The sequence below is a fragment of the Vigna unguiculata genome, chromosome 11, assembly GCF_037176805.1.
Source record: "Vigna unguiculata cultivar grain cowpea cultivar isolate G323 ecotype 2 chromosome 11, ASM3717680v1, whole genome shotgun sequence".
NCBI classification, from domain to species: domain Eukaryota; kingdom Viridiplantae; phylum Streptophyta; class Magnoliopsida; order Fabales; family Fabaceae; genus Vigna; species Vigna unguiculata.
Genome location: NC_140802.1, coordinates 47,314,153 through 47,330,116, shown reverse-complemented (window position 1 = coordinate 47,330,116; position 15,964 = coordinate 47,314,153). Strand labels below are relative to the sequence as shown.

Genomic DNA, 15,964 nt, shown 5'->3' with positions numbered 1-15,964 from the left:
TCTTGCCCCTTTTTTCTACTTTCTAAAACCCAACGAAGTGTTCTTACATTAAGTCATTAACATTGACAATAAGGCAGTGGATCCATTCAACCTGTCCAATTTGGCTTGTGTTTTGTAAGAGGACTTGCGGGGGCATCCATTTGTTTCTTTTTGTAATCAACTTCAAAAATTCGTGATTGCTAGGAATTGTTTCCATGCTACAGAGATATTGGCTGAATTCCAAGTTCTAAAGTTAAAACTAAGTAATGGGCTAAGCTTTGAGATGTAAGTTTATATATGCATGAAGTGGAAATTTTGAGCTTGTGACGTTAATGTTGTCCAGATACAAATTGGTAATTCGAGGGAAAAACAGAGCTTGCGCGGATTCACTTAACACAGTTATTATTAAATAGTTTGGGTTGTCCTATCTTCATGATTGATTGTGATTAGATAATTTTGTTTATCGTTACCAAGTTGTGTATTTTCTATGGATTCTACCGTAGAGGAAGAAAGTATAGATAAATTAAAATAACAATTGTGATAGTACGTGTATGTTGTGTCAAACACGTATAATGGTTTGAATATGTATTTTAGAATTTATTTATATATTAAGATACCTATAAAAACTGTCGCAGTAGTAAGAGTAGTGGTAACATTTTATCTAAAAAGTGACCAATGATTAGTTTTAAATATCGTTTTAATTTGAAATTTGTTTTTATACAAAGTTTTATGTTTTGATTATTATAATGGTGTTGAGAATTGGTTTTGGAATTTTTTTGATGCAGCATGTTGTAATTGAAAATCCAATTGCATTGATGAAGTATGCAGAATTATGACCTTGAAATTGAAAAAATATAAAATTATTTTGTTAGTATAAAATAAAAGTTTTGGGAATAGGGAACGGTTAAGGAAGTTGGAGCGGTCTTATTCCCGGGCACGCGAAACACACAGATGACACGTAATATTGAACAAACATGGTTCGCGGGAAGCACGTTTGACATTGATCTTCCTTCTATATTCTTCAACGAACTGGGCTTAACTGAAAATCCCGCTTTGCTGTCTCCATCTTCTGGTTCCTCTTTCCGTGAATTTCTCATATCATCATTCCCACACACCATTGATTCTTTCAATTCATCTTTTCTTCATTCAAATCTCTCTCTTCACTCTCTCTCACACCACACACGCACACACTCACAATGCCATGAAGAATCCCAAACTCATCATCCTCCATGTCGTCCAACCCTCCCCCGCCGCCGCACTCTTCGCACAAACCCGGTCAAGACCATCCTGCGCCTGGGAAACCGTCATCGCCCGCCGGAAGAGCTAAGCTCCTGAAGATCCCGCCCATTCCTATTCGACGGAGTAATTTAGGCAATGAAGAGGAGGAAGAAGAGGAAGATGAATGCTCTGAATCTTCTTCCATCTTGCTCGCGTCCTCTTTAGGGCTGAATAATATTCGAACGCGTTCTTCCGCTTCGCCTCTTCGCTATTCCTCCTCCGTTGGCGCTCCTTCCTTCCTCACACAGAATGCTGCTGTCACTATCAATGACGCCAGATTTAGATCCAAATTTAATTCCCATCCGAAAAGAGACCTAGGTCTGCATTTCCTATTATATTGTTAAATCTCGCCTCAATTCTAGTTTCATTTCCTGTTTGGGACTTAGCGAAATGGTTAGTGATTATTTCGTGCTGGCTTTCGCTAATATAGTTGTTCTTTTCAGGGGAAAAAGCTCATTTGAATCAAACCAAATCGCTCAGAGCTCATTCGCAACTCATTCCTGTGCTAGAGGTGATAGACATGATGTATTGTTGTGCATGATAATATTTACTGAATTAGTGTTTTTCTTATTTAATTGTTTCCTTTTTATGATCGATAGTTGGTAGAAATGTAGGTTGCTCAGGTTCATTGCATGTGTTTTGCACAGGGTCATCATGGAGCTTTCGCCAAAGAAATGCAATCCCCACGTTTTCAGGAAATCCTGCGACTTACTAGTGGACGCAAAAAGAGAAATCCTGATATCAAAAGCTTTTCCCATGAACTCAACTCCAAGGGAGTCAGACCATTTCCAATCTGGAAACATCGTGCCTTTGGCCACATGGAGGTACTCTCCCTTTAACTTGTTCAAGTTTCGTGTTACTGTTCATCAATTTAAAATGAATAAAATTCTTCAGCACTTGTTTTCCCCTGAAATCAAATATTGCAGGAAGTCATGGGGGCGATTAGAGCTAAGTTTGAGAAATTAAAGGAAGAGGTTGATTCTGACTTGGGTGGTTTCGCTGGAGATTTGGTGGGCATTCTTGAAAAAAACTTAGTGTGTGATCGTGAATGGAGAGAGAGGCTGGAGGATCTGTTGATTGTTGCTCAACAATGTGCAAAGATGTCTGCTACCCAGTTTTGGATCAAATGCGAATCTATAGTTCAAAATCTAGATGACAAACGTCAAGAATTGCCAGTGGGGATACTCAAGCAAGCTCATACACGCCTACTGTTTATTCTCACTCGTTGCACTCGATTAGTGCAATTTCAGAAGGAAAGCGGATTTGAACAAGACCACATTCTGGGTCTTCACCAACTCAGCGACCTTGGGGTCTATTCTGAGCAAATTTTGAAGGCTGCACAGCAGAATTCTAGTATTCCACCTGCTGGACACGAGACCGCTGACAAACAGTTAAAAATGTCACGTAGTAAAGAGAAAGACAAACCGATGACAACACAGGGTAAAGCTGACCAACAAGTAAGTGTTGCGGTTGGCAACCCGGAGGTTAGTACAGCCAAGAGTGTTGAATCAACTTCTGGCAGCTATAGGATGTCTTCTTGGAGAAAGTTTCCAACTGCTGAGAAAAAGCGAAAAGATCAAGATGCTGCAGATACCCCCCCATCCAAAGGTGAAATGGACAACTTGCAAGTCAATGCTGAAAATTTGGATACTTCCTCTTGTCATCCTGACAATTCACAATCATCATCAAGAACGCGAAAGATTTCTTGGGGATTCTGGGGAGACCACCATACTCTTGCATACGGGGATTCAATGATATGCAGGATTTGTGAGGTTGAAATACCGATTGTACATGTGGAGGAGCATTCAAGAATATGCACAATTGCGGATAGATGTGATTTGAAAGGTTTAACTGTAAACGAGCGTCTTGAAAGAGTTTGTGAAACCATTGAAAGGATAATGGAATCCTGGACACCAAAAAGCACACCCAAAAGCACTGATACTCCTGGAGAAAGCTTTGACCTTGCCTCTTCAAATGTGCTTGAAGAGTTCAATGATTTATCTCTAGAGAAAAATAACCTGACACTTAGATGCTCTGAAGACATTCTCGACTCTACTACAGATCCTGACAATACTTTTCTCATGGACGATCTGAACCTTTCACCCAGAACATCATGCGAGGCTCGCATCTGCGTAAAACCTGATCATGGAACAAAGGTATCTTCAGCTGGGAGCTTGACACCGAGATCACCATTGGTAACACCACGAACCACTCAGGTGGAAATGTTACTAAGTGGACGGAGAACATTGTCTGAACTTGAAAGTTGTGAACAGGTATACCTTACCAGTGTTGTAATTCTTCATTTACATCGTTACACAGGAAACATTAAATTAGATGAAAACGTATAATCAATATGTATAATCTATGAAGTCTTCTGTCATAAGGATAAGGAACCTTAATATCTTCATTGATATTCTAATTATAAGTTTTTTTTTTTTTTTAATTTATATCAATATATATTATATTATTGAAATAAAGTTGTTAAGTGAGTTTTTCTACAATTGTGTGAAAAGTGTAATTTTTCTATTTTCCTCATTTATTTCTGGATTTTTTATATTGATAACTAGACTGTCAAATGACAGATAAGCAAGCTAGTTGAAATAGCCCGTGCTGTCGCAAATGTGAACAACTGTGACTATAGTGCTCTGGAGTATATGCTTGATCGCTTAGAAGACCTGAAATATGCCATTCAAGACAGAAAAGTGGATGCCCTTATTGTGGAGACTTTTGGACGACGAATAGAGAAACTTTTGCAGTGAGCACCTGTGACTATTTTATTTTGATCTAGGACAGACACTTAATTTTTTATTCTATTTCGAAAATCTCTGTAAGATTTTTCTAAAGCCACTGTTTTGCTCTAGCATTTCTAATTTATTTTCTGGTACTGGCATGGTGCTTAAACCTAACCTTGAATTTGCTACTTCATTTTGCAGGGAGAAATATATATCCCTTTGTGGGCAGATAGAAGATGAAAAGGTGGACTCATCAACTAGCGTAGCTGATGAAGAGAGTTCAGTGGAAGATGATGCAGTTCGTAGCCTACGTGCTAGCCCTATTAATACTTGTTCCAAGGACCGAACCTCTATTGAAGACTTTGAAATAATAAAACCCATAAGTAGGGGTGCATTTGGACGAGTTTTTCTTACCCGAAAAAGAGCAACCGGTGATTTATTTGCTATAAAGGTTTGTTTCCTTATCAAATAAAACCATTTCTTTGCAGAAAGTTAAAAGAAAATTGAGATGAATTGATTCATGAGTTCCGCTGTTAAACGGTACATAGTAGCATATATTCTTAGGCGGCCAACTAGATTATGATTTTAAGAGATTTTTCCTTTTATAAAACAAGTCCTAGTGTTCAATCAAAACTTATAAATGATACATATTGTGATATTTAATTAGGATAATCAATACATTCTTAATATAGTTGTCCAAATTTGATCATGGTCAACATTTACCTACCTTATCTTATAAATGAGTTAGTTTGATTCAACTTAACATGTAATTTGAAAAATATTAGTATGATCTTATCCATCCCAAGTTGGTAAACTAGATAGGTCAATATACTTAAATTATAAATATTAAAATGTTATATTTAACAAAGCATAATACATGAAATTCAAGACTTCATAGAATGTTATTTCAGGGGATGTGCATTTCCAAAATTACCTCCAGAAGTTATCTTTGTCTACTTGGATACATGCTCACAATCTCTAGCTACTATTCTGTTCAACTTTTATTTAAACCAATAATTTCCTACTTTATTTTTTACCCAAACCAAAGGAAAAATATTTATATTATTCCAACCCATGTATGTTAAAAAAAAATAAAGAAATGTTTCTAACAGAATAATTAATTATTAACACAAAAATAAACATTAAATTATAACTTATTTAAATAAAATATTATAATTAAAATGAGAGCACATATAAGTCACCATCCATGTGATTTCAAGTTATACCAACTTCACATAAACTTCAAATTTTAACATTAGTTTTGTTTATTAATTTTTTTTCTTACACACAATAACTTTTCTTTTCTTTTAAGTTATTTGATGGGTCAACCGAGCCCACCACAACTTCAATTCGAATGGATCAAATTGTAAATAGACTGAGTATAATTTTATGATTTATTGTAAATATATTTAAGCTTTTGCTCGATGAGAATACTTAAACTCATGATAAACTTGATTTATCTTGAATCTGGACCATTTTTTACTACTCTGCCTTTTAAGGAATAAACATTGAAGTCTTGGTGTTACTGAGTTAAAATTTTTAAAACTTATAAAAATTTAAGTATTTAAAAATATATACATTTGAATTATATTTTAAGGAGGACTTTTGAGGAATTTCATGTGATATTCTAATAAAATGTATACATATCACACCTTTGAAGCAATCTCATCCAAGTTCTTGATACTTTCTTCATTCTTTATCATGTCACGTTGATTCTCAGATTTTTCTTTTCACATAACTTATTCTCTTGTTGAAGGCGGTAAAGACATTGATGTGGACTAGTTGATGATTTTTTTCATAAGAAATGTCATTATGATGACTTTTCAATTGAACTAATAAATAAATTTTCATTTTCAATATTATTAGATAACTTGCTTTCATTACCATTTGGGAATTTGGATTGCCTTTCGTAACATAAATCTCTAAAGTCCTTTCCAATCTTTTAATTCTTACAATAATAAATCTACTAAAATTCAAACTACATATTTTTAATCATAAAAGTCTAAGAGAAAAAAATGTGATAAATTATAGCAATCTTGCATAGTTTTGAAAATCTGTAAGACTTTTTTTATACCAAAGTAGTCTTTAAAAATATTAACATATAAATAGTAAGAGCATTTTTCTGCGGAGCACTGCCAATTGGCTATTGATGGCTAAAGAAACTACTAAAAGTCTCTTTAAATATACGAACTGATTACTTATAATGAGTTGGAATCATTTTTTGATATTTTGTAGGTTCTGAAAAAGGCAGATATGATCCGCAAAAATGCAGTTCAAAGTATTTTGGCAGAGAGAGACATACTTATATCAGTTCGAAATCCTTTTGTGGTAAGAAGACCTGCAATTTACTGCTCATTTATGAAGTTGCTGCATAACACACTGGTCTAATTTTCATGTAACTCTGATGAACAGGTTCGGTTTTTCTACTCCTTCACATGTCGGGAAAATCTTTATCTAGTTATGGAATATTTGAATGGTGGAGATCTTTATTCGATGTTGAGAAATCTAGGCTGCTTAGATGAAAACATGACTCGAGTATATATTGCAGAAGTTGTAAGCATGCTAAATAACTGCATTAGTTTTTCACCAGGATAATAGTAAGTTCTCTATACAATTGTGTTTCTGTTCTTTATCCTTTTCCCCCTATCTTCTTGGTCACTCTACAGGTTCTTGCATTGGAGTATTTGCATTCCTTAAACGTGATTCACAGAGACCTGAAGCCAGATAACTTACTGATTGGTCAAGATGGCCATATTAAGGTCAGCATCATTAATTCAAATTACCTGTACTGTTCCTTAAATCGTCACATAATGTTCTAAATGCTTAATCTCTGTTATTACAGTTGACAGATTTCGGGCTCTCAAAGGTTGGTCTTATCAACAGCACAGATGATTTATCAGCGCCATCATTTTCGGCCATCCTAGAAGACAACGATAAACCAAAACCTAGACATTCTTCAAAACGGGAAGATCGTCAAAGACAATCAGTGGTTGGCACTCCGGATTACCTGGCACCTGAAATACTACTTGGCATGGGACATGGTTTGCAGTTTATCCGCTGATTAAACAGTACATCTTATACAAAAAATGCTTTTATTTAATAATTTTTTTGTATAAATAATTTATTTACTGTGCTTTCAAATCCGTTTTGTATGATTTACATTCTTTTACTCGATCGCTCTCCTTGTAGGTGCAACTGCTGATTGGTGGTCTGTGGGTGTCATAATGTATGAGCTTCTTGTGGGTATTCCACCATTTAATGCTGAACATCCACAGGTAGCTTCTTGTGATTTGTTAAGTCCTTAACTCTGATAACTAAAAGGAATAATTTGGACGAAATTCTTCATAAAAATTTCTAGACGAAATCATAATGCATAAGATGTAGATGTAGAGAGGGTCCCGGATTTGAATTTTCTATTATGTGGTCATCTTGCTGGTCTATTGTTTAGTACAAACTTGTGTTTTTATCACAAACAGTAACCATATCACTAGGATCAAAACAAGTTGGACTGCTTAAATGCGAAAAACTATTGGTAAGGTCTGATAAGGTCCTGTCTGTTTGTCGCTATTTGCATTTACTTCCATGGTTTTCTGTTTCATTGTGTACCAGCTGCTACAGCCTTTTGATCAGGTCATTACTTATATATTGGTTTTTGCTCAATGCTATTTGCTTGGTTATGTTTTTGCGGATTTTAAGTTCGTCATATGTGTTACTGTGAATTTGTTGGATGTTAAAGAGGTTGATATATATATTTATTATTTGAAATTGGATGCATATCTGAACACTTTCTCATGGATGCTTGTTTTGCAGCAAATTTTTGATAACATAATTAACAGAGACATACAATGGCCCAAGATTCCTGATGAGATGAGCTTTGAAGCATATGATTTGATAAATAAGTAAGTATTAACAAAGTAGTGATGCCTTTTAACAAGGTTACACTATAAGATTACAAAAGTGATGTGGACATTCCATACGTACTTACCACATTAAGTCCCAACCCAAAAATAAAAATCCCAGTTTTGTATTGAATTTTTTGGTGATAAAGAAAAAATGGCGTATCAATGTACACTTCGAAATATCATGAATATAGTAAACATTATGGGTATTAATTGTTTTACAGTGTTTAGCATGTTCACTGGAAAAAGTTTGTATGAAATTTTTTTTGGGTATGCTGTGCAAAGTTTCTTTAAAGCTAATCAACTTACAAATGGAAAATATCCCTGTATGAAACTTGCACATGACCAAATCGTGTAAAACACGTATTATAAGCCAACACATATGTAAGGAGTAATGGTTTCAAAATTCACATAAATCTGGCAGGACAAGCAAGATCAGTTTGATTGACCATGCTATTATCGAATCAAGATAGACATTCTTTTTTCTTGTGTTTTCACTTTTATATATGATACCTGGAAACGATTTATGCAATAGTTGGAAAAGGTTGTCCTTTTTAACTTTGGAGTGTTGGGATTCCTTTCACGTTGGTTATGGCTGACAGTGTATTCATTCTGTTTTAGATTATTGAACGAAAACCCAGTCCAAAGATTAGGCGCGACAGGGGCTACGGAAGTGAGTTATTTATTGCTTAGTACTTTGAAGTTGTAAATTACGGTAAAAGCAACCATAAATGTACTTTTTGTGGCAGGTTAAACGCCACGCCTTCTTCAAAGATACTAATTGGGATACACTAGCAAGGCAGAAGGTTCTTTCTAATTCTATGAAAGCTTTGATATGTTTGTGCCGTATCTTTTGTTTTGTCACCAGGTTTCTACTCTGATTTTCTGCAGGCTATGTTTATTCCATCGGCTGAAGCTCTTGATACAAGTTATTTTATGAGCCGGTACATTTGGAATCCCGAGGACGAACACTGTCTCGGAGGTAGTGATTTTGATGAGATTAGTGGTTCCGGCAGCAGTGGTTCCGGCAGCGCTGTGTTAGATGAAGATGTAAGAATACTTTCTACTTTCAAATGGTTGCCAGATTTTAAGTACATGACATGTTTCCATTTGTTTCATCATAAAACAAAATATGAATTTGGATTAGTTAACCTGTCCATACAATTTCTTTTGCCTCTTAAACTATGGCGTAACAGCAATGTTATCTATTATACTTTTCTAGCAGCCTTGTTTGATCATACTTTTTCTGACTATTTATACTTGGAACTTGTTAACTCAGGGTGATGAGTGTGGTAGTTTAGCAGAGTTCGGTGCTCCACCTCTTGAAGTGCAGTTCTCGTTTAGTAATTTCTCATTTAAGGTAATACTTTATTTTGCACTAAAGTTAAACATTGATGAACATCAATATAATTAGCTTAGCTAGATTGTCATAGAAAGATAATTTTGTGGTTTTCCATGTGGGTTAGAGAAAGTTGTTTTATTGCTTGTTTTCTTACAGAACTTGTCTCAGCTGGCTTCTATCAATTACGATTTGGTGATTAAGAACTCCACCAGGGAATCAACTCAATGACTCCGGGGATTCAGATAATTATGGTTTCATGAACATTGCCAATGAGGATTATAAGTTTGTCTAAACAGTTGGATTTGCAGATTAAAAAGCATGGCATGTTTAGTACTCACTCTATTGTCGTGTATCTATAAGCACTGTGTTCATATGATTTTAGATGCAATTCGACGTGGTCCGATAGTTGGTTTTTCTTGTTTTTTGTCACTTTCAGTTTAGAATGACAATTACTTATTTATTTTAGGATTTCATAGATTGAGAGTACTTGTATTCTTTTATCTTTTTGCCTCAGTAAATAGTCTCTTGTTACCCAATAGAGAAACCTTGACCTTTAAAATTCTGGGTTATTAATTAATCAATGTATTTCATTTTCTTTGCCTAATATATTTTTGTCTCCTTTTTATCTCACGCCACATTTACTGTTTTTTCCTTTCTACCTTTTATTTATTCCTCCTATCCTCTCTATTAACTTCTGCACTTTTTCTTATGACTGATCGACAACTTTGCTCTACAATACTTATTTATTTGCTTTCTAGCATAAATTTTATTTTTGTATTAAAAAATTATTCCTTTCAATTGTATGTGTCGTTTTCAATTTCTTTTATTTCTTTCAAATAATATGATAAAAACTAAAAAAATTAAAAGAATATATTTGTATAAAGTAAAAATATAAAGATTATATATAAAAATTAAAATACAAGAATTTTAGGTTTAAAATAAAAAATAAAATTTAAATAATCATACAAACTAAAAGTGCAATTAAACCTAGCAATAATAGTTATCTCTGTTTTTCAATTTTAAGTCCAATTCAATATTTTAAAACTAACTTGTATCTAATTATATGCTATGAACTAGATATTAATGATGATTTCATAATGAACTGATAAGAGACGATAGGATAAGTTAAATCAACGATAAATCTCTTTAGAACTACATTTAAAATGACTGTGATACAATCTTTAAAAGTAGCATTTAAGTCTAATCAAATTCTATAAAATTTATTTGTAAGATAATGAAACATAAACAAAAATATTAGTAGAGATAAGTTGAGTTGGCCATAAGCACATTACAGCATGTGTTGTGTTGATGATTCTACTCGGCAGCACCTAGAAGGGGAAATTAGTCATAGAAGATAATTTCTTGACGTACACACCACCCCACTGCGCGCACATCCCTATGGATTGGATTCACAAAGAAGCCCGATAATATTAATCTCTACATATCGCTTCGGCCTTTTTCCTGGTTTATTTATTTATTATAAAAAACAACATACAAAAATAATCAACAGAACAAGTTCCTGTTCTTTGGCTCCACCCTTTTGTCCTAAATCTTGAGTTGTCGTACTCACAAAACGGATCATTGAGCAAAGTTGTATTGCAATGTGAGAATAATTTTTTGGACTAAATTTACCTTGTACAAGGCAAAAATTTAAGCTAGAATTTTAAAGTGGGTATGGATTAGATAATTTAATAGAATAATTCATTTATTTGAAGAATTTGAAATTCTTTAACGAAAAATGACATGTTTAGACGAAGAAATTAAAATAAAATTGAAATTGAACAATTTTAAGAAGGTACTTTAAATAACAAAATAGTAAAATTTGAAATTCCTCAGAAAAGAATGAAATTTAATTTTTTCTAAGTTGTAGAATTGTTCATTAGTTAAAACAAAAAAAGTCCACACGTCCAAAAAGTTGACTCATATCGACCTTCACTTGAGTCGAAAGTCGAATTGAGTCGAGCCAGACAAAAGGTCAAGACGAGTGAGTTTGGACCAAAGGTTCGAACGAGTTGGCATAGGTCGAAGGTCAAGTCAACTCAACTCGGGTTGAAAGTTGTGCTGGGTCGCTTTAGACCCTAGGTCGGCCCATGCCCCAGGATGAGCCAAGTCAACCCTGGGTGAAAGCCTTAGGCGAAGGTCGATCGAAGTCGCTTGGATTACAAATCAAGTTGAGTCGGTCTGGACCAAAGCTTAAGTTGAGTGTGTTTGGATCAAATGTCGAACCGAATCAGCCCAAATCGAAAGTCGAGCGAAATTGTCTCGGACCAAAAGTCAAATTGAGTTGCCTGGGTCGAAAGTCAAGCCGAGTTGGATCGGGCCCAGTTTGAGCCGAGTCAACTCGAATCCTAGGTTGAACCACGTTGGTCCGGTCCTAGGTCAAGCTGTGACAGCCCGTGTCGCATGTTAAGTTGAGTCAGTCTGGACTGAAGGTCGAGCCAAGTCAGTCCAAGTTGAAGGTCGAACCGAGTCGTCATAGACTGAAGGCTTAGACCAATCTACTCTAGTCGAATATTGAGTCGAGTAAACTCAGGTTAAATCAATTTGAATCGATCAAGGTCACATAAGTTCAAATCCACCGAGGTCAAATCAGTTCGAATAGGCCCAAGTGAACCATCTTAGGTCGAATTGATTTAAGTCGACTTAAACCAAATGTCAAGACACGTAGTTCCGAATTGAAGATCGAGTTAAGTTAACTTAAAATAAAAATTAAATAGTTTTATAAAAAAAAATAAAAAATAAAATATTTCAATTATTTCAACTAAACTAATTATTTAAAAAATAAGAGAATTTAATTAATAAATATTATAATTTTTAAAAATTGTTGACATCCTCGTAGAAGGATAAAGTTAAATAATGTTAAATGAAATGTGGAAATTTTGATACCATATATCGTTGTAGATTATTATTAAAAAATAATATTAGGAGAGAAGTTAATTAAAAAGAAGGAAAACGAGAGGGGAGGGGAGGGAAAGCGGTGTAGTGTCCATTCCCATGTGATATGAGTTGTGCCCCCTCTGCCCTGCATCAAGCACGCACCCTAACACAACCGTAACTTTCAAACTCAAAGCATCGTTTAAGAAACCCTCGTCTCACACTCACTCAATAATACACAAATTCAAAATCAGAAACTCCAATGTGGAAACGCGCAACCAAATCATCCCTTCTTCTTCTTCCTCCGCTGCTGGTAATCATATATTCATATTCTCACATTCTCACACTCACTTACTTTCTTTGGATTTGGATTTGATTTCGATGTTACTCTCCACTCCAGCAACTTCCTAAACACAATGCTTCGCTTTCTCAAAGATTCACCACTGGATTTCCCTTCCACTCGCCCTTCCAGGTATTTAATCGACACCTCTTCCACTGCGATGCTCTCAAACTGCTCTTAAATTTATCATCTCTTCTACTTTTAGGGTTCATTGTCTTTTCTTTTACACACACACATTACAGGCAACAGTTCTGCCATCAGCAATTTCCTCTAACTCTTTTTTCTTCTCTCTCTCTCTCTCTCTATATGTAACATCACTGTGCAGGAGAGGGGTGGGATTTCTCCCAAACAAGTAGCTCCGGTTATAACTTTTGTTTTAGGTAATCATACATTTATTAAATTTGATAAGTCTCATGTTGTACGGTTTTATGGAATCTCAACACTCAGATATAGAAGTTTAGTTTATGCATGTTGATTGTGTAACTGAATTTTGTTATCAATGAATCAAGGATATTGGAAAGTATAATCACGGATGGTAAGTATTGGAACTGAGGCATTTCGGATGTTTGGACGTCTAATTTGTCTCTATTATTCTGAAAAGCTTATTAATGGTCCAAAGTAAGTGGAAGTCACGCAGACAAATTTCGTAAAAAAATTGAAATTGGTTTAACTAATTGCCTGATCGATTGTTTCCGTGACCTAGCTAGATATTGCCCATCTTGAAGCTTGAAAGAAAAATGTATTTACCTAAACGACTCTGTCAACTATAGAATACGTGAATCTGAACCTTAAAAACACCACTTATACTTCGATAGAATATATATATATATATATATATATATATATATATATATATATATATATATATATATATATATATATATATATATATATATAGTTCTGCCGGAAATTGCATACTATTATTTGGCAGAAAGGATAGATTATGGAGATCAAGCTGATGACAGTTGCCAAGTTGAGAATCTAAACTATTGTTTTATATTCGTTTTTCTAATGTTATGAACCTGAGTAAAATTTTTTGGGCTCTATTGCTTTCGTAAACTGATATAATGTATTTAAAGAAATGCATCAAGTTATTAATGATGCTTTGCATTTTTACTTTTTGGGGTTTGCCTCAGGAGGTCCTGGTAGTGGAAAAGGTACACAATGTGCAAAAATTGTTGAAACCTTTGGATTTAAGCATCTGAGTGCTGGAGACCTTTTGAGAAGGGAGATGAGTTCTGATAGTGAATATGGGTGATGCTGTCTTATCCTAATTTTGTTTTTGTTTTTTTTGGTGCATATTTGGGATCTTAACATTACAAACTCCAAAATAGCTATGATTCTGAATACAATGAGTGAAGGAAATTGATTTCTGATAGGGAATATGGGTGATGTTTTATCCTAATTTTGTTTTTGTTTTTGTTTTGTTGGCGCGTCTTTGGGATTTTTACATTAAAAACACCAAAACAGCTCGATGATTCTGAATACAATTAAGGATGGAAAAATTGTTCCATCAGAAGTTACTGTCAAGTTGATTCTAAGAGAGATGAAATCTAGTGACAACCAGAAGTTTCTTATTGATGGTTTCCCTAGAAGCGAGGAGAACCGTATAGCTTTTGAACAAATTGTAAGTATGACTTTTAACCTTACTTCTCTTCAATTTGAGCTGAAGGAAGTTCAGTACCCCCTCCTTCCACCTCTTCTTTCTAATGATAAATTGATATAATATTGAGCTATTTCTGCACCAATTCCTGTATATCTATGCATTTAATTTACTATAAATTTGTCTCATATTGTGTGCATTGAATATGTTTTCAACTGCAATATCTATGGATGAACAAAGTAAATTGTCATGGTATGTTTTCGAGGGTATTAGAACAAAATAGTGATCACATTTAAATTCATTTGTGTATTCTTTTTGACTAAATAAACAAACTCTTCATTATGCAGATTGGATCAGAACCACGGTTCGTACTTTTCTTTGATTGCCCTGAAGAAGAGATGGTGAAACGTGTGCTGGGCCGAAATGAGGTTCCCATAAAATACGTGGATATTTAACTTCAGCAGCTTATTACAAACTGCTGCCTTACATTTTTTTATTGCAGGGTCGAATTGATGACAACATAGATACAATGAGGAATCGTCTTAAAGTGTTCGAGGCTTTAAATCGTCCTGTTATTGATTATTATGCTAAGAACGGAAAACTTTACAGGGTAACTATATTTAGTTTCAATGCTCAATTGGATCTAGGAGAACTGGCCTTCTTTAGAGACTTGCACCATGACAACTTACACACAAGAATTGAATTGGTTTCTGTTTACCATTTTTAGAGGTCTTGTATTTACTTACTTTCAAAGTGTGATACTATTTCTTCTGGGTGGGAAATTTCACATTATAGTCTTTTGTGGGTTTTTCTTGAATGATGATTGGCCTTGGGATTGACTTGATGATTATATAATTTATATAAGGATAGTATTTACGAGCAATTGAAATTATTTGAAAGAAAAATCAGCTTCTGGTCAAAGTATTTTATGCTTTCTTGCTTGACGCACTGTTTTACTTTTCAACTTCACGTTGTACGCTGCATGATTATATCCTAATTATATGACAAACTACTCTGCAGATCAATGCAGTGGGAACAGTGGATGAAATATTTGAGCAAGTTCGGCCAGTTTTTGAGGCTTGTGAGGTATATATTTACTTACTATTTCTGTAACGTTAGGAAGCATTATGCTCGTACACAATTGCCTCTTTATATTCAATTGCTTACTAACAGTTCTTTATTGGTATGTTGTGTTTTGTTAATCATGACTTTATTTATTTCAGTTTGAACTTTTTAACTAGGAGAAATCTAAAACACCATATTTGTTGTGTAGATGTAATTTTAATTTTAATGTCGACCTTGGCTTATCTCTATCTGGATTGAAATAATGTGTTTTGTGTTTTAATAGCTCTAATGACTTGTATGACTCTATGCAGCACGAGGCTAAATGAAAGCTGTTTGATTTGGCCGAGAGCAAGTTGACCAAATTTTGGATTTAGTGAGAAACCAACATTGTTAGCAGTTCATTACAGGACCTGTCCTAATGTCTGGCGGCTTGTCTTTTGGGACTTGGTAGCTCTAAACCCATCCCCTGAAGTATTTCAAATTGATATTTACATGTCCACCATTCCCAGGAGATGGTTCTTGTTGCCTTTTTTATTTCCTCCTTATACCTAACGGGCAATAAACAGCTTATGCGTTATGCCCTCGAGAGAAAGGCATACGGGTGGTGCAAAACTGTCTCTAACAACATAGGAATTGCTTAGGAAGTGCAGATTATGCGATTTAGTACCCTACGTTTGTAACAATAAATTGAATTGTATATGTCCGTCCAGATCCTGACTTCATCATCTCACACTCGCAGCAAGTTTGAAATAAACGAATTATATTAATAATCATCGAGTATAAAAAAATTAAATCATCAAAATGGTCCTTAAATGTCAGTAAAATATATGAATAGACACTAAATTGATGAAT

The 15,964-nt window shown here is 34.5% G+C and overlaps 2 protein-coding genes across 6 annotated transcripts; both read left to right on the top strand.

The window, feature by feature from the left end:
- The first annotated feature begins 966 nt into the window (after positions 1-966).
- Positions 967-9,845, top strand: IRE (AGC (cAMP-dependent, cGMP-dependent and protein kinase C) kinase family protein). Of its 2 annotated transcripts, XM_028053540.2 has the most exons (17): positions 971-1,575; positions 1,701-1,768; positions 1,905-2,081; positions 2,184-3,530; positions 3,840-4,012; positions 4,191-4,440; positions 6,225-6,317; positions 6,402-6,542; positions 6,656-6,748; positions 6,832-7,030; positions 7,179-7,264; positions 7,800-7,888; positions 8,510-8,561; positions 8,638-8,694; positions 8,780-8,938; positions 9,168-9,248; positions 9,387-9,845. In XM_028053540.2, the coding sequence occupies exons 1-17, from the start codon at positions 1,209-1,211 to the stop codon at positions 9,456-9,458; spliced, it is 3,504 nt and encodes a 1,167-aa protein (XP_027909341.1). In that variant the 5' UTR covers positions 971-1,208; the 3' UTR covers positions 9,459-9,845. The 2 variants fall into 2 exon arrangements, 1 of the variants encoding a protein (XP_027909341.1); XR_003600741.2 differs by lacking the exons at positions 8,510-8,561; positions 8,638-8,694; positions 8,780-8,938; positions 9,168-9,248; positions 9,387-9,845 and having other exon boundaries at positions 967-1,575; positions 6,832-7,057.
- Positions 9,846-12,174: 2,329 nt separating this feature from the next.
- LOC114168495 (P-loop containing nucleoside triphosphate hydrolases superfamily protein) lies at positions 12,175-15,885 on the top strand. Of its 4 annotated transcripts, none has more exons than XR_014986572.1 (9): positions 12,175-12,417; positions 12,505-12,576; positions 12,770-12,824; positions 13,584-13,698; positions 13,915-14,071; positions 14,395-14,475; positions 14,550-14,776; positions 15,068-15,133; positions 15,424-15,885. XR_014986572.1 is itself a non-coding variant. In XM_028053335.2 (9 exons), the coding sequence occupies exons 1-9, from the start codon at positions 12,367-12,369 to the stop codon at positions 15,436-15,438; spliced, it is 723 nt and encodes a 240-aa protein (XP_027909136.1). In that variant the 5' UTR covers positions 12,176-12,366; the 3' UTR covers positions 15,439-15,885. The 4 variants fall into 4 exon arrangements, 2 of the variants coding, with proteins under 2 accessions (XP_085525252.1, XP_027909136.1); XR_014986571.1 differs by having other exon boundaries at positions 13,581-13,698; XM_028053335.2 differs by having other exon boundaries at positions 12,176-12,417; positions 13,581-13,698; positions 14,550-14,657.
- The last annotated feature ends 79 nt before the right edge of the window (positions 15,886-15,964 follow it).